Here is a 27,429-nt window from a genome sequence, read left to right on the forward strand (position 1 = left end):
TACGAAGGTATCTCACCTTACATCGAGATCAGATAAATCAACAATTTCAAATATACTCTATAAATTTCAAACATTATATAAAAAAAAATAAACTTTGCTAACCTACTCACCACCACCACCACCTCAATCTTACTTTACTATTTTCTTTTTTTTTGGCCTCGTCGTTGTAGCAGTTTCAGTTTTAGTAGTAGAAGTAGCAGTAATAGCAGTGTGGGTGGGTGTTCAAAGTTTCTCTCTCTGTCCTCATTCATTTTTATTTGAATGGGTTCGTCGAATATGCAGTAGTTCTTCCAGTCATTCTGGTACTCAAGTATGACCATGTGTATGTACGTGGTCTGTTTGGCCCAGTATCGTTATTGGATACGTTTCTTGGTTGGAACAAACCATTGGCAATTGATCCTGGACCACCAATGTTGGCAAAGACATCAACCTTAATTTGTCCAGATGCAACGGCAGGCGCAACAATAATGACAACAATCAAAATCAACACGGCAAAGTACAAGACACAGTACTTCCTAACCATTCTCTTTCTCAATCTAGCTTGCTTCAACGAGTAGATTGGTGGTCTGATCAATCTTGATGGTTTCAACCAAAACAACATCATCGAGTGCCATCTGTCAACTAAAGGAATGAACAAGATTGGTAACTGACAGAACAAGATAACGTGGGCCAAAACAAAGTCACCGGCAAACTCGGACATTTCAATAATCTTGGCCACAAATTCACGCGATGGTTGGGTGAATGCCATCCAACCCATACCGGTGTTGTACCATTTACCTGTCCAAAAGGCGGTGTTGGCCTTGTCATTCTTGAATTCTCTGGTCAAGAATGCCAAGGTCAAGAATTTAAACAACAATCTTTGGATGTAAATCATAGTGGCCAAACCCAACAACATTCTGGCAAAACTGAAACCTTCAGTGACCCACATGACAATGAAAAATACAATGTGGACAATAACGGCAATACCATGGGCAATGCCAGCAATGACAGCACCAGTCTTTTTGCAGCACAATCCCAACAAGGGACCAGCACAACATGCCATACCAACACATCCAAACAAGACTCCACAGTCAATGACTACTGGGGCCAAAGCACAAATAACCAATCTCAAGACAGAGTTGACTGGTTGAGGCTCCTCTGAACCCAAAATTGGATATGGATAACTAGTGACACCAGTTTGCGCATTGATGAATGTGTACGCAACGAAAAGACCAGCTGTGTAAATCAATGTTGGAAGGAAATCAGCAAACAAAATGTTGGATCTATGGGCTCTTGAAGCATCGCCGGCAGACTTTTCAGACACGTCTCCAGTCAACTTACGCTTGAAACCAGTGATACGTGATCTAGAAAGTCTAACGTAACCAATCCATGAGTTTCTGTGCCATTTGGTGTTACCTCTAGAAAGCCATCTGATAAAGTCTCTGTAGTCAATGAAAAAGTCTTCCCAAGCAAATTGATGTGGGTTGAAAACAAATGGTGAAAACATCAATGACGACAATGAGGCCCAGAACCACAACAATGGTGCTTGCCAATGGGCCACAGTACCAAACAACAAAATCAACATCAATCTTGCACCCATGTAAATCGACGAGTCGGCAAAACGGGAGTACAAGATTGAAAATGGAATTCTCGAAGTTGCAAAGCCTCTACCGGTGGAGATATATCTGGCACCACCAACAGTCATATCGGTAAACACGGATGACGAGTAGATTTGAGCAACAAACACTTCAAACATTGGCGACAATGAGATAAAGTGTCTAGCAAATCTTTGGAACGCCTTCCATACACCTCTTTCAATCAATTCTTGAACAACCAATGGAATAAACGAAATGAAGAAGACAATGAAAATCGATAAGGTGTAACGTCTGATCCAGTCAACAGCTGGCGAAAGATTGTAACAACCATATGGGTACAAGACATCAGTCACTGGAACATCCTTGTCGTACGAACAGATAATCGACTCATGGGCCAACGAGTTCAAGTTAGCCAACACCAAAATAAACACTTGCAAAGACAATTGAATAAACAAGTTATTGATGTGGAAACCTGGGTGACCATAGTAAAACGACAAGAAGCGATCCAATGGCAATTGAGTCGACAAGTAGTAGTATTCTCTCGACAACATTTGCTCACCCATACCAGCACCAATCTTGGTGGTGAAATTCAAAATAGAACCAAAACCCATATCTCTACCTTTACCACATTGGTAGTATTCACAATGCTTAATCTTACCACCTCTCATCATTGCCGTCATACCAGCGTAAATATCCTCATTCAAATGCAATCCCTTTTGCGCTTTAGAGACACCTCCTCTGGTCAACATAAATGTAGCATTGAGGAAATCCGGGTGACCATAATGCAATTTACCACCAATTTGAGCCAAAGTTCTAGCAAACAAGGTACCAAAAGTTTGTTCCTTACCAGCAGCAACATCACCAAGGACACCAGAGTTTTCGGAAAAGATATATTCTCTGGCACCAAGGATAGCAACTGGGTCCTTCTTCTCGGAAACATCAGCAGTTTTCAAGTTTGGAGCATATGGGTTAACGTGTTCGACATTCAATTCTTCAAACTCAGCCAATACCGATCTAATCTTTAAACATTCTTCCAAATAATTGTCCTGATTGGCATCAACCAATTGGATATATTCACCTCTGTGGAAAATGATGGCATGATTTTGGTTATCAGATTTACCGTCACCAAGGATTGGGTTACCAGACAACTGGACTCTAAATTTGGGACGACGTCTTCCATTTTCCAACATTTCACAGTGTCCGTCAATCAATGCAGAGTAAACTCTTGGTTCCTCATCTTCATTCAAAGCAGGTTCTTCATCCAAGAATGCAATTTGCAAGTCTGGGTAAGCACGCAACAAAAACTCGGCATTTTCCATTTCGTCATCTTTAAACTTGGACAATCTTTGCATGGAAACCAAAAATCTAAACTTTCTTCTAGCCATTTTCTCAAGAGCCAATTCCAAACCTTCGGGGTCACCACCAAAGTATTGAACCAATTCAGGATTTTCCACTCTGTAAAGCAATTTGATTGCTCTAGCGTAATTCATGAAACCGGAAACAGTTCTGTACAAAGTTTGAGATCTCAACGATGCCCAGATTCTGGTTCTCAAGGTATATTCAGGAGCGGCAGATTTGAAACCAATACAGTAAAATGGCAAGTCGTCAATCTTCGATTTCAATCCATCTTCAGACAATTTTTCAGAATCATCGCCATTTTCATAAGCGGCAGTTTCTTCGGCCAAAATCTTGGTGTCCTTAACAAAACACTCCCATTCAACAGGGTGCAACTGTTTCAAATACTCCAACAATGTCACTCTTGAGAACTGGTCGTCTTCTCTGATAATTTCCCTCAACGACAATAAAATCTTTTCGGAATAGTGAGGAGTGAAAACGGTAAACGTGGGCATATTGTCAACTGGCAATGGCTCGGGGATAGGAGTGGCCAAAGATTGGGCAAAAAATGAAATTCTTCTTTCAGCTTCAGAGTCTCTTGGGAAAAACTCAGTTTCAAAGTTATTGTCATCTTGTGAAACAAAAAAAGTTGGTGCTCTTAAAGTTCTCTTGCCTTCAATCTCAGATGGCACTTGGTGGTACAACAATTTTTGAACGTGATCAATGGCCAACAAGTGTTCTCTGTACATGGAAATAACAATGGCATTCCAAATCTGGGAAATCAAAACCTTGGGTTTGTACTTGATTTCCATCTCGGTGGTGGCCAAAATCTTTGAGTAAATTCTCTTTGGAAGTCTGGTAAAGATATTTCTCCATGGCGTCAAGATGGAAATACCCAAGTAAAATGAACGTCCAATGGAAAAGATACAGTTGCAGATAATGTACCACATGTAGGTATCCAAAAAGAACAACAACAAATCGACAAGGTACATCAATCCCAAAACGATTCTGGCCTGCTGTCTACAAACACGCCAGCCATACCAAACTTCACCAATACATCTCATTTCCATGGTGGACAAGTTTCTGATGGGATCTCTCAACGACAAGGTCAAAAAGAAGTAGGATTCAACCAACTTGGCGAGAAAGACCAAAAACCACAACAAGTAGGACATCCACATGTCCAAACCTCTCAATTTGATAAAGTTTGCCGTAAAAGTTTGAGATGAAATGTACCTTCTTGATCTCTTGTTCATATAAGATGTGAACAAACCGCCCAAGGGCATGATTGCGAAAAAGACCAAAGTGGCAACGGCAATGAAAAAGCCAACAATGGAAACAGCGAGAGCCGACTTGGAGTACAACTCGAGTCCAGCAACTTTAAATGTGTAAACAACTGGTACCAAGTTGACGACAAAGATCAAAATCAAAAACATCAAACGACGCGTCAAGTGCTGAGCACCGGCCCATTCTCTGGGCACAAACATCCACTCGAATAGAGTAGCCAAAATCTGAATAAACGAGGCCAATGCACCACCAAGTGCACATGCTGCCCACCGGGAGGATGCAAGCGGTTGATTGTTTCTAGTTTGAACATAATGCTTAGTGTATAATGTAGGGGAGTTGTACGCAGTGTACATCCAGTAAATTGTGAAATGAATGATCCAAATTCTGTTAAAATTTGTAATGAAATGCAACCAAGTTCTAATTTCCTTGTATGTCTTGAAAAATACGTTACCCCACTCAACTTCTCCCAATCTCAAGTAACGTTCCTCTTGAGGAATATCCACCAACCTCGTTCCGTCACCAAACATAATTCTTGAGATACCTTCGGGGTACCAAAACAATTGATTCACGTCATCGTAACCAATAACCTTGTTGTGGTCTTTTTCACGCTTGACAAATCTACCTTCATAGACTTCGTAAACTTGCGATCTAAGGAACCTGTACAATGGAGTAATGACTCTGTTCAAGTAGTCGCCTTCAGGGACTGGTTCTTGTCTTTGTTGACACAAGGGTGATTGTAAATAATCAAATGCAGACTTGTAAATATAACACAAGCACTCTGGTGTGAAACGGACTTGATTAGCTTCACCCCACAAGAGCAAGTAAAGAGCAACATCACGAACCCTTTCCTCGGGGGTTAATGTGTTCATCTTGGCTTTCCATCTGATTTCAGCAGCCTCCAAGGAATAGTCACCTTCCAACTCGTTGGCCAAAGCATCGACATCTTGGCCATGTTCTTCAGCAGCTTGTCTAGCCTTTTTCGATTTTTTGGAAGCCTTTCTTGCCTTTCTACCGATTTTACCCAAGGTCATATTGGCAAATCCCAAAGAGTCGTCCAAATCTTGTTGCGAAGAAAAGAACCACTTTCTATAGTTGGCATTGTCACCACCAATATAGTCGGCGTGCAAGCTCAACAAGGCCTGCGCAGGCGACATACGAGACGATCTCGAGTCCAACAACGTCATAAAGTAATCAAACATATTCCTCATCGAGTCTCTTTGAAAACCAAACTTGTTTGCCAAATCGATAAAGATATCTTCAATGTGCTCAATCTTGATTGGTGCTTGTGGATCGGCCGACCAAGCAGGATATGGTAAATTTGATGACATGTGGAACTGCGAAGGGTCATAGCCTTGGCCCTGGCTGCCATAGATGGGGGTAGAGGCGCCCGATGATCTTGGATCTCCACCATAGCTCATTTGCGAAGGAGTGTATTGAGTTCCATATTGGTCGTAACCTGGAGTTCCCGGGGTTTGCCCGCTGTAGCTGAAATCGGAAAAGGCCTCGGGGTCTGCATTGTAGCCTTGCGCATTCATGGGCTGGTTGCCGTATTGGTGTTGGTCATGGTAGCCATCCATGTCGTATGGCTGCTGCTGATATTGTGCATTTGGATCTTGGTTATATTGCATGTTGGGATCTTGATTGTACTGCGCATTGGGGTCGTAGTAGTCCTGCTGATGCTGTTGGTGCGGATGCATGGCATTAGTGTCATCATAAGGTTGTTGATAGTAGCCCCCCTCGCTTGGCGGCGGAGCACCACCACCTTGCTGATTCGGGTCGTAGTAGTTATTGTGGTTGTTATCGTTATACGACATCTAATCACAACACGTTAGTAACGATGGTTCGACCCACGGCTTGCGGAAGCAAAGTTATGGGATGATTGATTTGGATTCTTAAAAATTGATCGAGCCTCTATTTGACGGGAACAACGAGTCTGTTCTTGGTAGTCAAAGAAGGAACAAAAAAAAAAAAAAAAAAAAAAGTGAAACTGGTAAAACCTATAGCGAATGGAAAAAAAAAAATATCAATTTGTGTTGCAGCGAATGTTCTTATGAATAAAACGGTCCCCCCTCCCAGTTTGCTGGTCGATAAAGAAACTGGGCAAAGAAGCGGTTGGTTTTGGGATGATAGGTATTAGTGGCAGCGAAAATGGATTTTTTTTTTTTGCAATGAAAAACCAGGAATGTTGTTGAGTATAAATATATGGGATTGTTTTTAGACAAGTTTTATCTCGAGGGAGTTCACAACTTAAATCCTGATTTTTTCCTGTACACAATAGAACTCATAAAACAACAAAACAAAAAGCAAAGAAAAAAAAAAGCCCGCTCACTCCCTTACTCACTTAGGCGGACGGACTCAGTCTCTTATTCCGTCTCAGTCTCAGGCTCAGGCTCAGGCTCAGTCTCAGGCTCAGTCTCACTCCCTCACTCACGCTCACAACAAGCAGGAAATTCTTTGTGTAGTATGTGTGGGTTGAGTATAATGCAATATGTGTAGCGTGTGTCTGTTGTAAATGCAAAGATCAACTTCAATAATGTGATAAAAATGAAAATAAGTTTAAAAATAAAAATAAAAAAAAATAGTTGAGTGGCACTGCGGTGAGGCGAGGTGAGCGTTGGTAGCACTGACAGCTTGATGATGAGGTAGTCCTTCAGTGGTGGACTAATGAAGCAAGGACAGTGAAGGCGGGGGCGAGACGGTACTGGGGCGGCAGTAAGGGTGGTGGAAACAGTGGCCCTTGCCACTACCACTGCTGCTGCTGCTAGTGCTATCAGCAGTTCTATGTTTATCCCCTCCCTTTCTTCTGGGAAGTAGAACAAGCTAAAATCGTGACATCTGTATTGGTAGCAGCAGCAGCAGCAGCGACAGCAGGTACGAACATTGCCACCTGCTTGATTTACTCAAAGGTGCATGAAATCCTCTGATTTGGCTTATTCTGGAAGAGAATTGCTGATTATAGTAAATTCCCCTTTCAAAGTGTTGAGGTGATTTCAAGTCGCATTGTTTGAGCGAGAAATGTATCGTGCCAATGTAGTGTGGGTTAAGCCTCGATAGTGTGTCCGTGTGCAAGTCCGCGTGCGTGCGTGCGTGTCTGATAGTGCGAACTTTTGCGTGCGAGATGGCAAACAACACGATGCTTTCTTTTTTTTCTCTCCCTCGGTCTTTGTTGCAGAAAGAGAAGAAACATCTATTTTTGTCGCTGGAGACTTTTGGATTTTGGTTTGCAGTTGTACTATTCGAGTGTTTTCGCACGATTTCAAGATGCCCCAACTACCCGATTCACCATATCACCAGATCCCGATCTGAGCAAAAAGATGGATTCAACGGTATTGGATGGGAGCTGTAGAAGACCGACCATTGAGAGGGGTGTTCCGCCCTTTGAGCGAATGTTTAGGGGACGCGATTGTGCCTCTGGATCGTTGAACCCCCTTCCCCCCCCCTTTATTTCCACAACGAAATTTAGCAAAGAGTGCGTCAAAGTTGTGTGGTGGTGGGAGAGTAAACTCTTGTCTTTGATTCGAGCAAATTGTTTTGCTGCGTTGTTGTTGTGCAATATCTGAGACTGACTGTAGGGATCAAGCAGCAGTGAAATTTGTGTGTATGTGTGTGTGTGGATTTTTTGGTAATGTGAACACTACCCGTTTGACGTGTTGCAAAAGTGATGTGTTCCTGCCCTTGTACCTTGTACCTTGTTCAGCACCAGTTGACACCTGACTGATGATGAAGATGATCATGATGAGAGGACCACTGGGCTTGATCCCCGTGACTCAATTTGCTTATTGACTAAGAACTCCGGTTTTGAAAACTTGTCCTTGCTCTCTCAAACTTACTCTTGGTGATTTTTTTTTTTTTTTACAATCTTTCAAAATCAATACTTTCCGCAATAAATTGATGAAAATGAAATCACACATACCTTTCCAAATCCCTTTATTCTTGATTCAATGAACGAGTGAACTGAATGGTTGAATTTTGGAATACGACCTCGAGATAGTGATAAATTTGATGGAACTGGTAGATGGTTAGATGGACAGGTGAAGAAGAGGAAAAGAAGAAGAGGAAAAGAAGAAGTAAGTAAAGGGAAGAAAATTGTTCAAGGTTAAAAGTTTATCAAGAAAAACTCTGTTGATTAAATGATACTAATCAACAGCCGACCAAGAATAAATCATGAGCCAAAGACGTGTATCGTCAATATCAGTCTCTACTCGAAATCTAGAATAATTACGATACAGAATAGTTGTGGATCAAGTGATAAAATCAAATGGTAAATAACTGTGATCTGTAAGGGCACGTTATGTTACTTTCTTAATAATAACGGTTGTAAAAATCGAGAGAGGAATCAGAGTACCAAGTTACGCCGATCTGCAATGAAGTGTTTAGGTGATTGTGTAGCATTTGGGCTATGGTCGCGGTGGGTGGCCACCATAGTTTTCAGCTCATTGACTACAGTGTTGGACAGAGAGGAGTGGGGGGAGGGGAAGATGGAGGATGTTTGTTGGTTTAGCGTTATTGATTCGGTTTGATTTGTTTTGTTTATAACGCGTCTTTGGTGCGTCGCCTAAGGCTGCCTCGGCTATTGGCACTGAGCGTCCTCATTCTTTCATCATACTGGTGTTTCATGTTTTTTTTTTGTTTTTTTTGCAGCGAGGAAGGTTCCTGAAGCTGAGGTTGATTGCAACAGCTGGGATTCTATTCGAGAAAGTTGTCGACAGCTAAATTAGAGGCATCCTCGCTAAGCTGAAATTTCAATCAAAAAGAGTGTGTGTGTCTACTAGTTGGCAACACCCTTGAAATTGCAAGAGCCAAGAACTAAGGGCTAAGGGCTCAGGGCCATTAATTTATTTCCAGAGCTTTGCATCTCTGTCGTTATGAGTCTTTCCTGGTTGTGGTCGCGGCGCAGCTATGTAATCTCCGGCTCATTCGGTGCCCTCAAATTAATGTTTGATGGTCAATGGGTTTTACGCTTCAGCATCCTGGTAAATACCGTTCCACCTTGAACTACAATTCACCTCTCGCTCACACACACACACACTATACAAAGTGCTATCAATAAAAACAACACGTAAAATTTATTTTGTTGATTTCGGATATTGCGCATCTGCTTGAAGCGAGCAAAAAGAATTGTTCCATCTGCATGTGTTGTTTCGAGCACCAAGTGTTAAGAACCCTGATAGCACACACTTATCCCCTCCTCCTGCTCTTGCTCCCTTCTCCTTCCTTCTTCCCCCTTTCCCTCTCAGCCTCCGTCTCGGAAGATTCTACTAAAGCGAACAAGGTCTAGATACAAGGAGCCCGCGTTTATTGTGTAATTACCTTGACGTATCTCCCTCTCACATCATTTTATATTGTTCGTATGAACCCTCGTGAACCTGACGAACGTTGAGAAGAACCGGAGTTGAAATTGAATGGAATGGAAATGAAATGAAATGAATGCCGGGGGTAAAGTTTTCGTCTCGTGGAAAATAGACCTAAGTAGATCAATAGATTTCACCAAGTGCAACTTGAATTGCCCCTCCAAAATTCTTTGCAGTCTCATGTGCCACTTTCCTTTCTGAGCGCTTAATCCGATATCCAACAAACCAAATCAAGACATCTCTCGAGCAATTATGAAATTATCAATCGCCATCTCTCTATCTAACTGTCAAAATTTTCAACTTCCATGGCCAACGGGGTGAAGGGTTCGGTTGCTAAATTTAAAGCAAAACAGCAAGTGAAGGTGGAAAACTAAGAAAATTAAAAAGAAATAAAATAAAATATGTGAGATTTCAAAAATGGTGGCTCGAGGCTTGTTGCGTGGTGGTAAATTGCAGAGAAGGTAGCGCGTGTGCAACTGTAGCCAAGTTACCAAAATGGCATCAAACTTTGCTAATAGGGAAAGTAGGCTAAGTCCAGGATATCAATTGTTCGAATGAAAGAGAGAGATAGGCACAACACATCTGCCTACACCAATAAAAGTCTGATCTCATGGTGAAATGGTGATAGTGAGTGGAGAGGTCGCCTTATCCGTTCAATTTTGCTATTATTTTCATCTATTTCTTTTTTTTTTTTTTTTGCACCCAAGAGAAAGGGACCCCCTTGATCTTTGCTCGACTTTTCAGCAAGGACTTGAGCATATCCCTGCGAATTTCTTTCTCTCTCATCCTTCGTATCCCTCAACGCCGACATTTTATGCATATCTTTGATGAAATGGGAGTTATACGATAAGTGTAGATAAGCTATGCCTTCTCAAATTCCATATACTTCGTAGCCTGGCTTTTTCAACATACATCGGTGTCAATATTACCACGAATTCTGCAACAAATTCACAGCAAAAATTGAGATTTCCGTTCGCAAGAGAAAAAGAATTGTCTCATGATAAATTTACGGCTTGCTTTGACAAGACAACCACATCATCCTGTATCTTCTTCTTCTTCTCCTCAGCCACAAGAAGAACATTTGTTTCCATCAACCAAGCCAGCCATCTTCCGTGAACGGAATGACTGATGTCTTCAAAACTCTTATCTCTCGTTAATAATGCAAAAGTGAGGGGTTTCAAACTTCTCTCTTTAATTTCAGTTGCAAAAATTGTGCACAACGGTAATTACTGCAATACGCCACTGAGAACGGGTCAATATCAGTCACTGATTGTTTGGATGTGAATGTTGCACTGGCTTTCAACTATTCAAATGCAGAGGCCTTTACGTACGTTTGTGTGTGTATGGAAAGGGCACTTTTACACTTGCGTTTTATTGGAAATATTGCGCTGCATGTGAGGTGTGTAGACGGGGGTTCGAAATGACGACGCACGAGGTTTGGTGGTGACACTAGAGGGTTGCAAAAAAAAAAAAAAAACCAAGCTCATCATTTTCGAAATCAAAAAAATACATTTTTCTCTTTTCTTCTATAACCTGAAGAACAGGTGCCAAGCTCTTCACCAAAATAATACATTAAGTGATTAGGACTACCGACAATTTTTTCATTTTTTCTCATTTTTTGTTGTTATACATCATCACAAAATTTTTCTATTCATTCCAACCTAACGTCTGTAATTCATTTCTAATTTCATCTTCCTTTGAGATTTTTATGACTTGAGTATCTTCCAAAGTTTCACCTCCTGCTTGCTTCATTTTCAACTGCTCGATTGCTCGTAATTTTTTCAATAAGGATCTGATTTTCTTTTCCTCCAATGACGCTACTCCACCAATGACAGCGCCGCCGCTGCTAGGATTTTCGTCCGACGGAGCCGAATTTGTAGCGGCTGATTCTTGAGTTTGAGAAGTACCAACAGTAGCAGCAGGTCCAGTGGTAGCGGCAGGGCCATTGGCAGGACCATTGGCAGGACCTGGAGATTGCTCTTTTCCCTTTTTAGATTCTCTCTTTTTCCTATTCTTGGCAGCTGCCTTGCTCTCCTTTTCAGCAACTGGCGCAGCACCGGGAATGGTTCTTTGTCTGGCAGCACCTCCATTCCTTGCAAAACCTGGTGGTGGTGGAGGAGTGACTCCCTTCATGCTGTTTTCAAGTTCCTTTTGATACAAAGTCGTTGACTGAGCCGATGAAGTGCCATTGCCACGAGCATGCGGGGGGCGATAAGCGCCAGCTGGCTTCTTAGCTGCTGCACTCGCGACAGCATCGCGCTTGGCTGTGTATTCAGTGGTCGAAACGTGTGCTTCTGGTGCAGGTTCCAAAGTTCGCAACGCGGAAAACAAGGTCAAGTCTTGAGGTTTCCAGCCAATAGAATACAATTCAGGAAACTCTTTCAAAAAAATCAACTTCCCACTAGCATGCCACACTTTCAAACCATTATCCACTCTCAACCTTGGCGAAGTCGTTGCCGTTAGGATGAAACGCCCGCAAGGAGACCATTCACAAACCGAGGTATTTGACGCTTCAAAAGTGACAACTTTGGAAAACTTGTTTTGGCGATCATATACGTCAACAGTACCTTGCAAGTTCCCGAAACCAGCCACCAACACAAACTTGGCCTGGGGCGAGTACAAGATGGTATTCCTTGCGGCTGTGGGCAACGAGTGGATGGCATTACCTCTCGCATCGAAAAAAGTGGTTTCCGAAGGCATGTAACCATACGAAACGGCAAACTCACGAGCAGTGGGAGACCAAGTAATGTCGTGAATTGGGCCCTCGCGCTGCAAATCGATCCTTGAATCATACGAACCAGCGATGCCCAACAAATAGAGATTTGTTTCACCATAGTACGATTTGTTTGACGTGTCATGGTCAGTAGATGACAATGCTAATAATGCAGTTCCCAACGAGTTCCATTTCAACTGACACCTCTCTGCTTTGAAAAAGTTTTTGGAACAGATTGGTTGGTTAAAGTTGGGGATGTTGTAGATCAAAACGCTAGCTGGCTTACCTGATTTTTCTGGAATGAAAACAGCCAAGCTGGGGTTCTTACCAGGAGATATCTGGAAGTTTTGGAAAGTGACTTTGGAATCGTCTATTTTGTACTTGTAAGTTGGCTGATTAATGTTGATCAAGCTTGAACCTTGAGGGTCAATCTCGAAAAACTGAATCTCACGATTGTTAACACTTCTGCTGAACAATGTCTCCGTGCTTGTAAACTGCGGTTTCCATCCATTCTGGTGTCTCACGCTCCATTCGGAAATGATTGACTTTGTATTGACATTGAAAATCTTCAAATTGTCATTCCAAGTCCCGTTTTCCTTGTTCAATTGCACAGGCTTACACCAGAGACACAAGTAAGTCCCCATTGGCGAGAAATTTATATCAAACACCTCGGGCATGTCAATCTTGTGGTAAAGCTTGGCTTGGGATGATGTGTCCAAAATGACAACTTCATCTGGCTGAGTGTAGGCAAAAAATCGTCCATTGCTCGAGTAAAGAGCAGCTCGACATTCAGCAAGAGCCTTCGGACTCGGTGTTATATCTTCAAAGTCTTGTATAAGTTCGACCGATTTTGGAAAACGACCTATTAATTTTGAGCGGGGAAAAACTTGTTAGTACCATGGTCTTGAGGGGAGGAACCAAACCGGATCAAATAAAAGCAAGTGAGGTCACACATACAAAATAGTTCAGTTGACTTTGACATTTTCTTCTTTTTTGGTTAATGCAGATGTAGCAGTTGATGGTAGTTTGAAAAAAACGAAAAAAAAACAACAACAAACGAAACTCTTGAAATTGCACTCAAAGTTTGCAAAAAGCCCGTATGTTTCCAAACTGTATTAAAGCAGTGGAGTTGTTGAACTTTTGTTGGTTCTTTTATTCGTCTGAGCTACAATTCTGAGAGGAATCAGATTTTTGATTTTTTTTTTTTTTTTTTTGTTCAAAGCGAGTCGAGATTCCTCGCCCGGTCGGTCACTTTTTTTTTTTGAACATTTTTGCAACATGATGGAAAAGATAAAAATTTCGACTTCTTCTCAACTAACATGCCTTTTTTTTTTGATTAGTATCTCTATATATCTCTATAAAGATTCATAAACACGTTATCCATCGATTTAAGTTGGAAGAGGAAAAAAAAAAAAGCTGGGTTACAGCTCGAGTCATCTCTTCTTCACTTCTCCGAAATTCAAGTGCCCAGTTTGCTCGGCATGTTTCGACGCACCAACTTCGCCTATCAAAATCAGATAACAATCCAAGCACCGCACTCGAAACGTTGTCGTGTTGGTACTGTAATCTTTATCTCTCAACAATTTGCAAAGCTTTTTAGACGACTCGATGATGATTTTCTCCGTCTCGCTATCGATGCTCCACATGCACTGGTCGTGCTCCTTGTTTGTTCTGTTTAATTCAGCATTTGCAGCCACCACGTCGTAATGGATACCACTGTAGATCAAAACGATAAACTTTGTGGGCTTCTTCAACTCGTTTTCAATGCGGATGAAACTGCTCAGCTCGATATCTACGCATGTTATTCGCACGTCAAACCAGTCGGCTAGGATACCCAATTCAATGGCACCCCCCCAGCTTTCCGGTTTGACAATCCAGCCACAGTACTCCTTTCTAGGTCGGCCCAAAATCAAATCGGAGTAAAGTTCGGGGTCGCTTTCAATGTAGTCGACTATTTTGCTTCTTAGCTGCGACGGTGGGGAAAAAGTCTTGTACGAGTCTGCACCTGAGATTGCGTAGGATATGGAGTTGAATAAACACGAGTTGTCATCGGGGATGTTTCGAAGTATGAGGTATTTGCTCAAGTCCTCCATGTACACCGACGGTATATCCTCCTTTGTGTCGGGCTTTTTCACTGCCGGCAGCTGAGGTGTTGCTGTTGCTGTTGATGTCGGTGCTGGTGTTGTGGTTGGTGTGGTGGTGGTTGCTGCTGCTGTTCGCGGCGCCACCGGCTTGCTCAATGCTTCAACTTCTGGCGACGACTTTCGTTTCAAAGATGCAAACTGTACAATCAATTGGTCACCGTCATTGATGCCTTTATCTTTGATTGACTTTCCAGGTGTGTATGAAAGATCGATTGGCTTGGGTGGGAACCCCGTTTTGATCGAGGCAACTACTTCTGATAAATCTGCATGCAAATCCTTGTTTGATTGTATTCCTAATATGAAATCTGCAAACTGGTGATCTTGATCAACAGTCAATGTAGAGACACCACTATCAGATTTAAGCTTGAGCCTCATGTTCTTTTGAAGAAGAAAAAGAAAAAGCAACCAGACCGTCTTCCTGCTTCAATGGTGTTCGGTTGAAGGAAGGGTGTATGTGTGTGTGTATGCCTCAACTAGCAGCGGGAGTTGGTTGAAATGTTTGCGTGCGCGTTCTTTAATCCGAATCTCTGTGGAGATCCCGCGCCGCACGGATGTAACGCACCGCGATGATCCGCGCAATTTCAATTGCAGGACAACTTCAGTAGAGGTTGCCCCTAGGAAAAGATCTCTGTTTGACTATGTTCATTAACTCGTAACTATTAACATATAAATATAAATATAATTATAGTTATATATGTTTCAAAGTAAAAAAAAAATAGAAGAAATTTTTGGTAATAAGATCTGAGCTCAACTCGTCACTCTGCCATTTCAATTTCCTGCTGTGCCGCTTGCGGGTCTGCTTCGGCTGCTTGCTGTTTCTGAAACTCTTCCGACGGCACCCCCGTGATTAATGCGTCAAGAGTATCCTTCTTCTGGTTATTGACTTTCTCGTACTCCTCCTTATTTTCAGCCTTGAACTGTTCCAATTGCTTGTACTTCTCTACCGATTCCATAAACTTGATCATGTTGACGCCACCAGCTGCCTCGGCTTCCAAAGGTGTATAGGGCCGCTCTTTCAAGATCTTGACTCGTCTTTTATGGATCTTTGACTTTTGATGACGGTCGAGACTTATTTGGTTCTCGAAGTATTTGGCGCACTCGACACAGTAGTATTGGCCCAACCCGGGCTTGTATTCATCCAATGGCTGATTCTTGAGCTTATTTATCGATTCTGTTGTGGATAGGTCATCGTATATGAGATCCAAATCTCTTGTCCTCCGCTTTGTTTTATACCTCTTGACACTGTATCTACCCATTCTTTTTGTTCGTATTAACTGTATCAGCTTTATCAACTCCCTTGTGATTGTATAATCTCTGGGGTAACGTGTACTATCTCGATGGGATGCGATGAGCTAAGCGGAGCTGATCTGAGGCTAGAGATGAGGATGACAAGATGATAAGATGCTGGTGTGTGTGTGTGTGTGCATGGTAGTGTAAATAGATCAAGTACGGGCTATAGCCCGCACTCACGTGATAAGCTCTCACACGCGCACGTCAGTTTTTTTGTGTGTGTGTGTTGTAAATGTTTTCTCGCGCTAGTTCGCACTCTAGGTAACCATTTCGAAATTTACGTTTGTCAAGGTTGAATACACCCTTCTTGATACAACAAAGGTTAACGAACGTATGTAGACGCAAGTCAACACCTAGATGTTTGGAAGAGATGTACAAATGAGAGAGAGAGGAAGGGGGGATGGACTGAGAGCATGAAAGTCGTGGTAACGGTTCCCGGACTAGATGTCTCGGATGTGCATAAACGGAATGATTTCCACCATGAAAAATTTTGATTTGTCATCAGTATTATTGCCTCCCACCTCCCCCAGAGAAATTTCAATTCTGGAATATATATATAAATATATATATATACATCTTCATCCTTCCAAAATTCTGATCTAAGAATACTAACTTTCAGATTTCAGACAAGATGGCTAGAAGACCAGCTAGATGTTACAGATACTGTAAGAACAAGCCTTACCCAAAATCCAGATACAACAGAGCTGTCCCAGACGCCAAGATCAGAATCTATGATTTAGGTAGAAAGAAGGCACCTGTCGATGAGTTCCCATTGTGTGTCCACTTGGTCTCCAACGAGTTGGAACAATTATCATCGGAAGCTTTGGAAGCTGCTCGTATCTGTGCCAACAAGTACATCACCAAGATCTCCGGAAGAGATTCATTCCACTTGAGAGTCAGAGTCCACCCATTCCACGTTTTGCGTATCAACAAGATGTTGTCATGTGCCGGTGCCGATAGATTGCAACAAGGTATGAGAGGTGCCTGGGGTAAGCCACACGGTTTGGCTGCCAGAGTCTCTATTGGACAAATCATCATGTCTGCTAGAACCAAGGACTCCAACAAGGACGTTGTCATTGAAGGTTTGAGAAGAGCTAGATACAAGTTCCCAGGTCAACAAAAGATCATCATCTCCAAGAAATGGGGTTTCACACCATTGAACAGAGAAGAATACGTTGCCAAAAAGAACAACGGAGAAGTTTTGGACGATGGTGCTTACGTCAAGTTCTTGTCAAGAAAAGGTAACTTGGAACAAAACTTGAAGCAATTCCCATACTTCCAATACAATGCTTAAATTTGCATTGGTTCGGCGGTTTCGAAGTTGTGTACTAGTAATAATAAAAAAAGGATAAAAAAGAATCTAAGAATCTAAGCATCCAAGAATCACGTGGACGACCTTATTTTGTAGAGTCAAGCATAGGGCTGCGCTTGTAGTCTTTTTTTTTTCCTAGTTTGCAACTTGCTCTCTGACAGCAGCTGCGGCGGTGGCGGTGGCGGCAGTTGGTGCTGGTGCTGCAGAAAGGCTTGCAAAAGATGTCAAAAAGATGTTTAAAAAAGGCAAAATTTCACATGTCAAAGCAAAGAACAAGAGAAACAAACACTCCTAACATACTTCACTTGGTGCGTGTAGCTAAGGGGAAAGAGACAGAGAGCCAGACACACACAGAGAGAGTGTGTGTCGTTGCTCAAGATTGAGTTAATTCTGTTCTAGTCACCGTCACCATCTAGAACCGTAGTCATCACGTCGTCTCCTTGTGGAAAAAGCGAGAGGACATCATCACTCGTCTACTGTGCACATCGTTTAGAAGGGTGTATGTGTGTGTGTGTTTGTCCGTGTATATGAGAGTGTGACCTTCATTCCCTGTCTCTCTATCTCTCTGTGTGTTTCCCTCGAGATAGGTTTCCTCTTTGGCTTTCAATGACACTTCCCTTCCCCATGATCATCATCTCCAATTGAATGCATGCTGGAGAAAAAGGGACCAGGACGAAACGAAACTTTTTTTTAAACCCCCCCCTCAATTTCTACCCCAGTGTATTTATAACTATACATATATATACCTATATATATACCTATATATATATACATTGACACACCAGCACCAAGAACCATCTCGCTAGAGGATTGAAAGTAAACCTTTTTTTTTTGTTTTATATGTACTGCAAACAATAGCAGTACAAACCAACAAGATCATAAAAAAATAATCAGTAACCAAATATTGCTGTAAAAGGGTGGCTCACACATCAGATTCACGATACACCCAGACGAATAAGCCACCAACACACTCAAGCGATCACCAAGTACACGCAAGCCCATAGTCATTAAAGGTGCACTTGTTTCCGCACACGCGCCTTCCCGACACATCTCAAACAGATACGCAAGGTCATGAACGGGGACCCAATCACAGGAGTTGAAGCATGGAACGATTTGTCGTCACCAGAACCGGAATTGAGCTTGATTGAGTCAGATACGCAGGTGAGATCGCGATCGGCCAATGACCTCAACATGGAAAGCAGTATAACGTCGGAGTTCCCCGTGCTACTGACGCACGAGCAGAATGGCGGTCCCCAGCTTTCCAAACTGTCGCAACTGAGCAGCAAGACGTGGGCCAAGTGGCAAGAATGCATCCTCAAGACTTTGGTCTTTATCGGATACGCCATCACCACCATACTATTTTACATCATCATCTATCTACACTACTTCGTGGTCAAGCTTAGTTATGACGAGGAAACGGCTATGAACTTGCTAGATGGCGTGTTTAGAGCGCAAGAAAAGGCAATTGACAATTTCCACAAGAAAAGGAGCACTGGGCCTCATGCTGCTGTTGTTGGTGATGACAACCACCCACCACATTACCGTTAGAGAGAGATACGCTGTTCTTTTTTTTTCTTTTTATGTGTTTTTTTTTTTTTTTTTTTTTTTGTATGTTAGCCACCCGTTTTATAAGTTTTATTCTTAATTAATTGTATAAGTAATGATGATCAGTTGATTCTTTTTTTTTTGTCCCAAGGTTGGTGGCGGGCAATTCAATAGGTTGTGAAAAGAATACTAGAGATGGGTGTGTGCTCATTTTTGTTGCGTATCCTTCTTGATGTTTTGCCAACGCGGGAGGCAAAACAACATTGGTGATATCTGTCATGATGCGCGAGGCGTCTCAAAGCACGCTGCTAGGGTAGGACACGCACCGCTAGTCTTGATGCTGCTGCTGCAGCTGGAGCTGCCAGAGAAGCTAGAAAATCGAGCGAAAGAAGTCAGATAGGTTCACGCCTGCTGCCTCTTTTCTTCTTCCCTCACCCCTTCCCGTGCGGGAAAATGACGAATCTTCTAGGCAAGGTGTATCTCGTGTCCTACTGTGGACGAGAAGCTGAGGTGAACCAAACTTGGCGAAATTGCGCGAGTTCTTGAACCAAGGATCAGCAACAGCCATTGCCCCACCAAACTAACATCCATGAGTAGCTCAGAGTCTTCTACGTTTGGCCAAGAGATGGGGCTGCCTCTGGTGGTGGCCATGGTGGTGCTGGTGCTGGTGGTTTTTGGTGCAAGTAGTATTAAACAAAGCACAGGTAATATATGTGAGAACAAAGAGAAAAAAAAGAAAGAACGATCTCTGAAATCTTTAACGAACACGTACCTTTTATTTTTGACCTGCCGCATTGTATCAAGACAACATTAATATACTAATATATATTTGTCTCAATTCACTCTTCCCACTCATTTCAACAGCAGCCCCCACTTCAATTCCCTGAGTCAATTCATTATCGAAACACTCACTTACTCGCTACTCACTATTTGAAAAAAAGAAGAAAATGTCGTTTGCTAAAAAGGAAGATCCCACAACTTTAGTGTTGTTTGATGTCGACGGTACTTTGACACCGGCCAGATTGACCGTTTCCGAAGAAATGAAGCAAACTTTGGAAAAATTGAGATCGAAGGTCGTCATTGGATTCGTTGGTGGTTCAGACTTGTCAAAGCAAGTTGAGCAATTGGGACCAAACGTCTTGCAAGATTTCGACTATTGTTTCAGTGAAAATGGGTTGACTGCTTATAGATTGGGTAAACAATTGGCATCTCAATCGTTTATCAATTGGTTGGGCGAGGAAAAATACAACAAGTTGGTCAAGTTTATCTTGAGATACTTGTCAGATATCGACATTCCTGTTAGAAGAGGTACTTTTATCGAGTTTAGAAATGGTATGATTAACGTTTCACCCGTTGGTAGAAACGCTTCGACTCAGGAAAGAAACGATTTCGAAGCCTATGACAAGATCCACCAAGTGAGGGCAAAATTGGTTGACGCATTGAGAGAAAATTTCAAAGATTTCGGATTGACTTATTCCATTGGCGGTCAGATTTCATTTGATGTTTTCCCCACTGGTTGGGATAAGACATATTGTTTACAACATGTTGAAAATGAAGGTTTTAAAAACATTCATTTCTTTGGTGACAAAGCTTATAAAGGTGGTAACGACTACGAAATCTATGAAGACCCAAGAACCATTGGCCATGCAGTTAAGAACCCCGATGAGACTATTAAAATCTTGAATGAGATTTTCAAATTGGATTAAGTCAAAAAGAGACTGGAGCAGAGCTGAGTAGAGCAGAGCAGAGCTGAGTAGAGCAGAGCAGAGCTGAGTAGAGCAGAGCAGAGCTGAGTAGAGCAGAGCAGAGCTGAGTAGAGCTGAGTAGAACAGATTAGAGCAGACTAGAGTAGTTCACTCTTCATTTATCCTTGCACAAATTTACACCATTATAGAGAGAGGGAAAAAAAATAAACAAATAAATAAATTGAAAAAAAAAACGAACCCCCTCCAAAACACTATTTACATCTGTAATATATCACCGAAGCATCGTCTCCAGCAGCAATCACTTGTTCCACTGTTTGCTTGCCTACTTTTTCATCATCAAGTAGCTGCAATCTTTGTGTGCGCATGTCATTGATCGTCTTTGCGAGTTTATTTTTATCTTGACCATCTTGTGGCTCCAAAAGTCTTGGCAACTGGGTAGGTTTGCATGCTTTGATCTTTTTACCGTTTCCAAATTGTCCATGCGAGTTGGAACCCGTCACGAGAACATCTTTTGCACCAGCATTGTCCAAGGTGATAAATGTGTGGTTCTTGCCAGCTGCGATATCCTTTATACCAATATTCTTTACGCGATTCAACGCGTCATCAAATTCTTGCAAGCCAGTTAAAGATTTGATGATTTCCGGATAAGAGCACACTTGCATGTATCTGCCACTGCCCAATTGACCATCAAGACCATTTCCAAAACTCAAGATTACATCATCGTGATTCAAATATCTCACCCAAATGTAACTCGTATCGGCCGTGGCAGCCACTTTCTTCACCTCAAAGTCGGCTTCTTTAGTTCTGGTTCCAAACACGTTTCTGCATATTCTCTTATAGTCGGCTTTGCCAAAAACCATTTTGGGCACAGGCTGGAATTTGGTGGTGTTTAGACTTCCACATTCGCCAAAAGTGTTGTCCCCCCATGTCCAGATATTGCCGCTCTTGTCGGCAACGATATTGAAGAATGCGCCTGAGGCTATGCTGGTGAATGTCCGCGGTTCGATCGATTTCTTGCCATCGGGAGTTTGTACGACTTCATTGTTGAGTAGCGCCAAGTCCAACACTTCGTTAACAGGCACTTTTCCATTGTCAAACGGCGAGTAGTTTGGACCATACTGGCCATGATTGCTAGGAGCATGAGATGTGTTTGACACAAACACTTGACCAAATTTATCAAGTAGCAATATGTGGTCAACACCAGCGCGGATTTCCTTGATGTTTATTGCATTGAGTCGGTCAAAGTCATGCGACTTTAACAATCCGAACCAATTTCTTCTCAACACGGGCAAAAAGCCAGTAGACTCGTGCTTGGGCTTGTAGAGAACATCACCCTTGTCGGTGAGAAAATAGTAATAATCCTTTGTTGCAACAACTTTCTCAATCTTGCTGGGAAGCTTGATCTCGGACAATGTCGTCTTCTTGTCCCTCTTGGACCATTGGTAAACTTTGCCGTTGTTCGTGACAGCAATTACGCGTCCCTTTTCCACCAATGCATCTTTGAGGTATAGCCCATCGAAGGCTTTTATCCTCAATGGAATCTTGCTTGTGCTGTCACCAAAGTAGTAGACACCAGACTCGTGCTTGGAATCTTTCATGTTGGCCAAGTTTTCTTTACTAAACTCTTTGTCCAATTTTTCAGCCAAGTGCTTGCTTGCCTTGACGTTCTTGCCGCTCATGTCTTCAACCGTATCTTCCATGTCGCCGTAATACCATTTCCACGTTGCTCGATTTTTGATGGATTCGTAGTTCATAAACGTCTGATGTGCAATCAAGAGTCCCACAACACCAATAAATCCATAAAACACACCTTTCCATCTTTCTTTGGCTTCATAACTCCTTTGGGCTTTCTCTTGATTAACGAGAAACTCTTGGTGGATTTTATGCAAAGTTTCGCGATATTCATGCGAGCCAGGGCGAAGATCAGCTAGACGTGGATCATTCTCAAGTATAGCATTGACATCCAAAATCTCATCATTTTGTTTTGGAATACCCGCGTTTGAGTTTGAACTATCTTGTTGTTGGGTATCCCTCCTATTTGCCCAAGACGGATGTGTAGCGTTGCTATTAGGTTGAAGTGTTGCCTTATCCTTGTCAATGTTGTCAAAGTTGTAGTCAAAGTTGTACTGAGTCTTCAGCTTATTGAATTTTTCTATATCTGAAAACTTGTCCTTTGACGAATTGAACCGTCTGCTTACAAAGGCCAGCCTCGTAAGACGACCACGAGCTGTTAATTGCTTTAGCATCTGACCTCTGACCAGCATCTCTGCTTGTAGGTGACTTTGACTTACTTGAAAGCTACAAAGCAATGAGCTCCACTTGTTCTTGGTTTTTTTTCCCCTTTGTTTCTTTCTTTCAGCAAAAGGTGCGACTAGAATATAGAGTACAGGCAAGGTTGATCGAAGATACAAGGACTTTGCCCTCCCCCCCTGAGCCGACACAACCCTATGACTTCGTTATCCGCAAGACTCACTGGCTCCTTGGCCTCGACTTTGAACTCGATACGGCCACAGATACGGCTTTCTACAGGCCATGCACGAAGTCTATCATCCATAACCAAATTTGATACCAGGAAATTCGTTAAAGCCTTGCAAGAAAAAGGCGGGTTTGACGAAAAGCAAGCAGAAGCAGCTGTAGTTGTCGTGAACGGTGCAATTAATGATGGTATCTACTCAATAACAAACAATCTTGTTACAAAGGAAGCGCTTTCGTCGATAGCGTACCAGCAAAAAGTCGATTTTGCCAAGTTGAAAGGTGAATTGCAAACGATGGACAAGAGCGAGTTTACCACGTTGAAGAAAGACCAAGAGAAGCTACGGACCGACTTGACCAATTTGAAAAACAGACTCAAGGAAGAGATCACAAAGAACCAGGCGAGTGTGCGATTAGATTTGAATTTGGAGAAAGGTCGCATTCGAGAGGAGAGCTCGCAAAACGAGTTGAAGATTGAAGACACCTTTAGCAGAATTGACGAAGAGATTGCCAACATGCAGATGCAAATCAAGGCTGTCAAGACTCAAGTTTTGCAGTGGCTTATCGGTGTAAGCACAGGTACTTTGGCGGTGTTGCTAGCCTTTGGTAGGTTCATGTCGTGAAATGAATCGCTTAGCACCTAACTGATCTAGTCGAAGCATCAACACTGACAACATAAAGTTTATCCCTCTCAGTGTTGTGCTTCGCAAGAAGGTATAACTGGTGAACAAGTAGTTGCTCTCTTTGAAATATTCACAAGCAGTTTTTCGCATCATTTTTTTTGTTAGTAAACTGTAGCTGTGAGAAGGTAGGGAAAGATAAATAACAAATTGACGTGCCACGAGAGCGACTTATCCAAACCGCTTTGACGATATACTTACTAACAAACCCCGTTCCTCGTGTTACATCTTCCCTGAGTAGTCCAGATGAACTCTATCTACAATCATGGGTTGAAACAGACTCAGACAATAACCAAGGACCTCACCGAGTTTGAAAAGAATCTTTCCACGTCGCCATTGTCCCTTCAAGGGGCAATCACTACATCCATCACAGCATTTAAGAAAACAATCAAGGACTACTCCGACCTTCTCGATAAGAACAGTACGGACGCTGCATTCACCAAACACGAGAGTCGGTTGAGCAAGTTCAACCAGGACTTGGACAGTTTCACCACCAAATTCGAATCGTTGAAGAAGCAACGAGATATAGCTACCCAGGAGTCCAACAAGCAGGAATTGCTTGGAAGAAGACACGTAACTCACGCCCACGCCGCCGCCACGCCCAGCGACAACCCATATGATCCCACCCAGCAGCAGCAGCAGCAGCAGCAGAGCATGATGTCCCAGCGCGAGGGCTTATATAGGGAGAACGAAACACTAGCGCGCGGCTCCGAGCAACTTGACCGGATATTGGAAATGGGACAACAGGCATTTGAAGATATCGTGGAACAGAATGAAACGTTGAGAAAGATCCAGGCTAAATTCGAGGAGAGCTTGATGACCTTGGGCGTGAGCCAAGGCACCATAAGGAGTGTTGAAAAGAGGGCCAAGCAGGATAAGTGGCTCTTTTGGTTCTGCGTTGTTATGATGCTCGTGATTTTCTATTATATCATTAAATGGTTCAGGTGATGAAGGAAAAAAACAAGAAGAGATGTGAATCTGCGAGGCTCGGGGCTCGTGGGGCTCGGAAAAGGGGTCTTACTAATTATTCTGAAAGAAAAAAAAATGAAGGACGTATTACCTGAGTTGGTTCATCGGCGGGGCCAATCGGGGCCAACAATAAGAGAACAGATGTTTGATTATCGATCGGTGAGGGGGTAGGTGTGGAGACAGAAAGACAGAGGTCGTTGAATAAGATTTTTTTCTTTTTTTTTTTTTTTTTTTTTATTTCATTTTGGGTGGGAAAGATGTCCGGTTTTTGTGAGGATAATGACAGTAAACTTCTTTTCCTCTTTACATACATGGATAATTACACGTAGTAGGCAGTAAATATATCCGAAAACTGAGTGCCCCTCACTTGAATCATTTTTAATATTCTCGGAGAGTCTAAACCAGTGGCTGATAACAGCCTAGGTAAAGGGTCAAAAAATGCCTTTTTTTGGGCAAAAAAGAAAAAAAAAAAAAGAAGGCTATGGCTTAGAGGATGAACCGAGCAAAACGGCTTCAAGAGGTGAGGGGGTGGAAGTGGGGCGTTGAAGGGAAACGAAGGCGGACCGCGCGGATTGGCTCTATTTTGCAATCAATCTGTACGAGCCCTTTTTCGCCGTGGTGGTGGTCAGAAATCTGGGATCTGGGATACGGTGAAATCAAACATCCCGGCGCTTCACCATCTATTTGGACTCTGCTATTGTGAGCTAGACCCATGGGACAATGTCTTTTTTGATGGGACGTTGGAAACTCTTCATTTTTTTTTTTACGAACAACGACATGAGAGTAGCTATGGCAACCCTCGTTATTGTCTCCCCGACAGCTGTGAGACAAATGAACCACATAGCACCAAAAGAGTTCAACTGCACAACTTTTTTTTTTTCAAAAAAAGAAAGATTTCTTTGTTTACCTTCCCCTCTGTTTTGGTAAAATGGTTGAGGGGGAGTTATACGAGTTGATGGCTTGGTGGGTTGATGGGTAACAGCATTGCCATTTAATTTTGCAGTACTCGAGTCGTCTATCCATGAGAGATCAATGCGATTGCAAAAGATTCAGCTACATTTTGCCAAATACGGAAACTAACGTTCGTGCCGAGTGGTAGCGGCGGCTTTGTAAAATTCCTCAATCTAGAATGGTAATAGCTGCAAAAGAAAAGCATTTACCAGACGAGACAAGAGAGATCAAAAGCAACCCACCAAAAGCCTCCTAATTTATTTCTAGCCTATGGACGAAATGACCCGGTGGAGTTCTTTTTTTTTTTCATTTTTTGGTCTTCTCAACCCCGAAGATAAACCATCTCATCATGATTGACAAACATGCCAGCTAGTATATATATATATACATGGTGATCGATCTTTAAATTTTTTTTTTATCAATGGTTTGGTTCATAATTTTTTTACTTTATTTTCATAATCACAAGTTCTACCCCCTTTGATACCGCGAAAGCAAAAAGAATTTGCATCAATTGTGAAACCAACCACCCCCAACTTTCGACTTCCATTGAATTCCTAGATATCATTCATTTTACATCAAATTTTTCTTCATCACAGCTACGACTGCGCATATCTCATCATTAAAAACCACACTTTCATTTTTCACGTCTTCATTTTTTTTCTTTCTGAGAGCTGATGAATTTGGACTTTTTCATAGTATATCTTACGCTAGCCTGTCTAACACATGCGGCACCCGTAAAAAGAGGCTTCCTTTCGGACTTGTTTGGTTTTGGCGATACAACTTCGGCAGCAGCAGCAGCAGCAGCAGCGCCTACCACAGCGGCAGTTACGATTCCAACAGCAGCAGCAGCAGCAGCAGTGGCAGCAACAACAACATCAAGTACGGGAGGATTTTGGGCAAACTTGTTTAGTCCCGCAACCACTACAGCCGCAGCTGCAGCTGCAGCACAGGCACAGACACCGGCAGTTGGAGTCGCTGCCGCTGCTACACCGGTACCACCAGCGGCTACAACGTCTTCTTCAGGAGGATTCTGGAATAATTTGTTTGGACTCAATGCCGCAGCCAGCACAACTGGCGCAGCGGCAGCACCAGCGGCAACAGCAGCACCAGTTGCAGCGGCAGCAGTGGCTCAGACTCCCGCTTCAGGATCGAGTGGATCTGGAGGCTTTCTTTCAAACTTGTTCAATGCATTTTTTGGAGGCTCATCTAGTTCAGCAACACCGGCACAAACTCAAGCTCCCGCAACAGCAGCAGCAGCACCTGCCACCGAGGTGGCGCCAGCAACAGCAGCAGCAGTGCCAGCGACTGCCGCTACTACTCAAGCAGCTGACTCGTCTCTGCAATACACTCACGATAGCTTGTTTGACTTTTTATTTGGAGGCCTCGGCAAGCCGCAATCGAGCCAAAACCAACTTACGCTTGGTTTGTCTGCTTCAGTAGGAGTTTCAGCTTCAATCGGGATACCCAACAATCCGACTCCGACCTCTGTCTCAACAGCTTCCACTTCACAACCGGGCGCCGTCACTACCAATACATTCCAGGGCGGCTCCCCGGGTAAAATCACTGGATCAGTCAACACTGCAACAGCCACCGCGTCAAACGGAGGCAGCACGGCAGGTGCAACAGCAGCCGCAGGTTCATACGGGATAACGTACTCCCCATACACCAAGGGAGACAAGTGCAAGAGTGCTGCGGAAGTCAGGGCCGACCTTGCCAAATTGTCAAACTATGAACTCATTAGATTGTACAGCACCGATTGCTCGGGTATCGAAAATGTCATGGCTGCCATGACTCCGCTGCAAAAGATATATTTGGGACTTTGGAACATCGACCCGCAATCGGTTCAAAACGGTTTGCTGGAGATTAAAACGGCCATTTCACAAAGTTCTCAAGGGTGGGGTGCCGTGCACACTATCGCCGTGGGCAATGAGCGGGTCAATGCCGGAGCTGCCTCGGTTGCTCAAATGCAAACTGCCGTGGACACTGCTAGAACCTGGCTCAAAGCAAATGCTCCAAGTTACAACGGTTACATTGTCACCGTTGACACCTTGGTAGCGTATGTTTCCAACCCGCAGTTGTGCCAGATGTCAGATTACCTAGCTG

The 27,429-nt window shown here is 42.9% G+C and overlaps 11 protein-coding genes across 11 annotated transcripts in view; 6 read left to right on the top strand and 5 right to left on the bottom strand. All coding sequences in view use genetic code 12, as the record gives it.

Moving 5' to 3' along the window:
• Nucleotides 1-253: 253 nt before the first annotated feature.
• LODBEIA_P27910 (uncharacterized protein) lies at nucleotides 254-6,007 on the bottom strand (the record flags this gene model as incomplete). Its single annotated transcript, XM_066972829.1, has 1 exon — nucleotides 254-6,007. The coding sequence occupies one exon, from the start codon at nucleotides 6,005-6,007 to the stop codon at nucleotides 254-256; it is 5,754 nt and encodes a 1,917-aa protein (XP_066829729.1).
• Nucleotides 6,008-11,191: 5,184 nt separating this feature from the next.
• LODBEIA_P27920 (uncharacterized protein) lies at nucleotides 11,192-13,239 on the bottom strand (the record flags this gene model as incomplete). Its single annotated transcript, XM_066972830.1, has 2 exons — nucleotides 11,192-13,119; nucleotides 13,215-13,239. The coding sequence occupies 2 exons, from the start codon at nucleotides 13,237-13,239 to the stop codon at nucleotides 11,192-11,194; spliced, it is 1,953 nt and encodes a 650-aa protein (XP_066829730.1).
• Nucleotides 13,240-13,690: 451 nt separating this feature from the next.
• LODBEIA_P27930 (uncharacterized protein) lies at nucleotides 13,691-14,776 on the bottom strand (the record flags this gene model as incomplete). The annotated part of the gene is made up of 1 exon (XM_066972831.1): nucleotides 13,691-14,776. The coding sequence occupies one exon, from the start codon at nucleotides 14,774-14,776 to the stop codon at nucleotides 13,691-13,693; it is 1,086 nt and encodes a 361-aa protein (XP_066829731.1).
• Nucleotides 14,777-15,156: 380 nt separating this feature from the next.
• On the bottom strand, nucleotides 15,157-15,657 carry LODBEIA_P27940 (uncharacterized protein; the record flags this gene model as incomplete). Its single annotated transcript, XM_066972832.1, has 1 exon — nucleotides 15,157-15,657. The coding sequence occupies one exon, from the start codon at nucleotides 15,655-15,657 to the stop codon at nucleotides 15,157-15,159; it is 501 nt and encodes a 166-aa protein (XP_066829732.1).
• Nucleotides 15,658-16,322: 665 nt separating this feature from the next.
• Nucleotides 16,323-16,985, top strand: LODBEIA_P27950 (60S ribosomal protein uL16; the record flags this gene model as incomplete). Its single annotated transcript, XM_066972833.1, has 1 exon — nucleotides 16,323-16,985. One exon carries the CDS (start codon nucleotides 16,323-16,325, stop codon nucleotides 16,983-16,985), a length of 663 nt encoding a protein of 220 aa, XP_066829733.1.
• Nucleotides 16,986-18,074: 1,089 nt separating this feature from the next.
• LODBEIA_P27960 (uncharacterized protein) lies at nucleotides 18,075-18,551 on the top strand (the record flags this gene model as incomplete). Its single annotated transcript, XM_066972834.1, has 1 exon — nucleotides 18,075-18,551. One exon carries the CDS (start codon nucleotides 18,075-18,077, stop codon nucleotides 18,549-18,551), a length of 477 nt encoding a protein of 158 aa, XP_066829734.1.
• Nucleotides 18,552-19,495: 944 nt separating this feature from the next.
• LODBEIA_P27970 (uncharacterized protein) lies at nucleotides 19,496-20,254 on the top strand (the record flags this gene model as incomplete). The annotated part of the gene is made up of 1 exon (XM_066972835.1): nucleotides 19,496-20,254. The coding sequence occupies one exon, from the start codon at nucleotides 19,496-19,498 to the stop codon at nucleotides 20,252-20,254; it is 759 nt and encodes a 252-aa protein (XP_066829735.1).
• A 251-nt stretch (nucleotides 20,255-20,505) lies between these two features.
• Nucleotides 20,506-22,500, bottom strand: LODBEIA_P27980 (uncharacterized protein; the record flags this gene model as incomplete). The annotated part of the gene is made up of 1 exon (XM_066972836.1): nucleotides 20,506-22,500. One exon carries the CDS (start codon nucleotides 22,498-22,500, stop codon nucleotides 20,506-20,508), a length of 1,995 nt encoding a protein of 664 aa, XP_066829736.1.
• Nucleotides 22,501-22,701: 201 nt separating this feature from the next.
• On the top strand, nucleotides 22,702-23,349 carry LODBEIA_P27990 (uncharacterized protein; the record flags this gene model as incomplete). Its single annotated transcript, XM_066972837.1, has 1 exon — nucleotides 22,702-23,349. The coding sequence occupies one exon, from the start codon at nucleotides 22,702-22,704 to the stop codon at nucleotides 23,347-23,349; it is 648 nt and encodes a 215-aa protein (XP_066829737.1).
• Nucleotides 23,350-23,652: 303 nt separating this feature from the next.
• Nucleotides 23,653-24,354, top strand: LODBEIA_P28000 (uncharacterized protein; the record flags this gene model as incomplete). Its single annotated transcript, XM_066972840.1, has 1 exon — nucleotides 23,653-24,354. The coding sequence occupies one exon, from the start codon at nucleotides 23,653-23,655 to the stop codon at nucleotides 24,352-24,354; it is 702 nt and encodes a 233-aa protein (XP_066829738.1).
• Nucleotides 24,355-26,000: 1,646 nt separating this feature from the next.
• Nucleotides 26,001-27,429, top strand: part of LODBEIA_P28010 (uncharacterized protein) — a gene marked incomplete at both ends in the record, with an annotated part of 1,749 nt that continues 320 nt past the window's right edge. Inside the window, one exon of the mRNA XM_066972841.1 lies at nucleotides 26,001-27,429. This exon is cut by the window's right edge and continues 320 nt beyond it. Within this exon, the coding sequence (XP_066829739.1) occupies nucleotides 26,001-27,429 (1,429 nt within the window).

The sequence above is a fragment of the Lodderomyces beijingensis genome (assembly GCF_963989305.1).
Source record: "Lodderomyces beijingensis strain CBS 14171 genome assembly, chromosome: 3".
NCBI lineage: Eukaryota > Fungi > Ascomycota > Pichiomycetes > Serinales > Debaryomycetaceae > Lodderomyces > Lodderomyces beijingensis.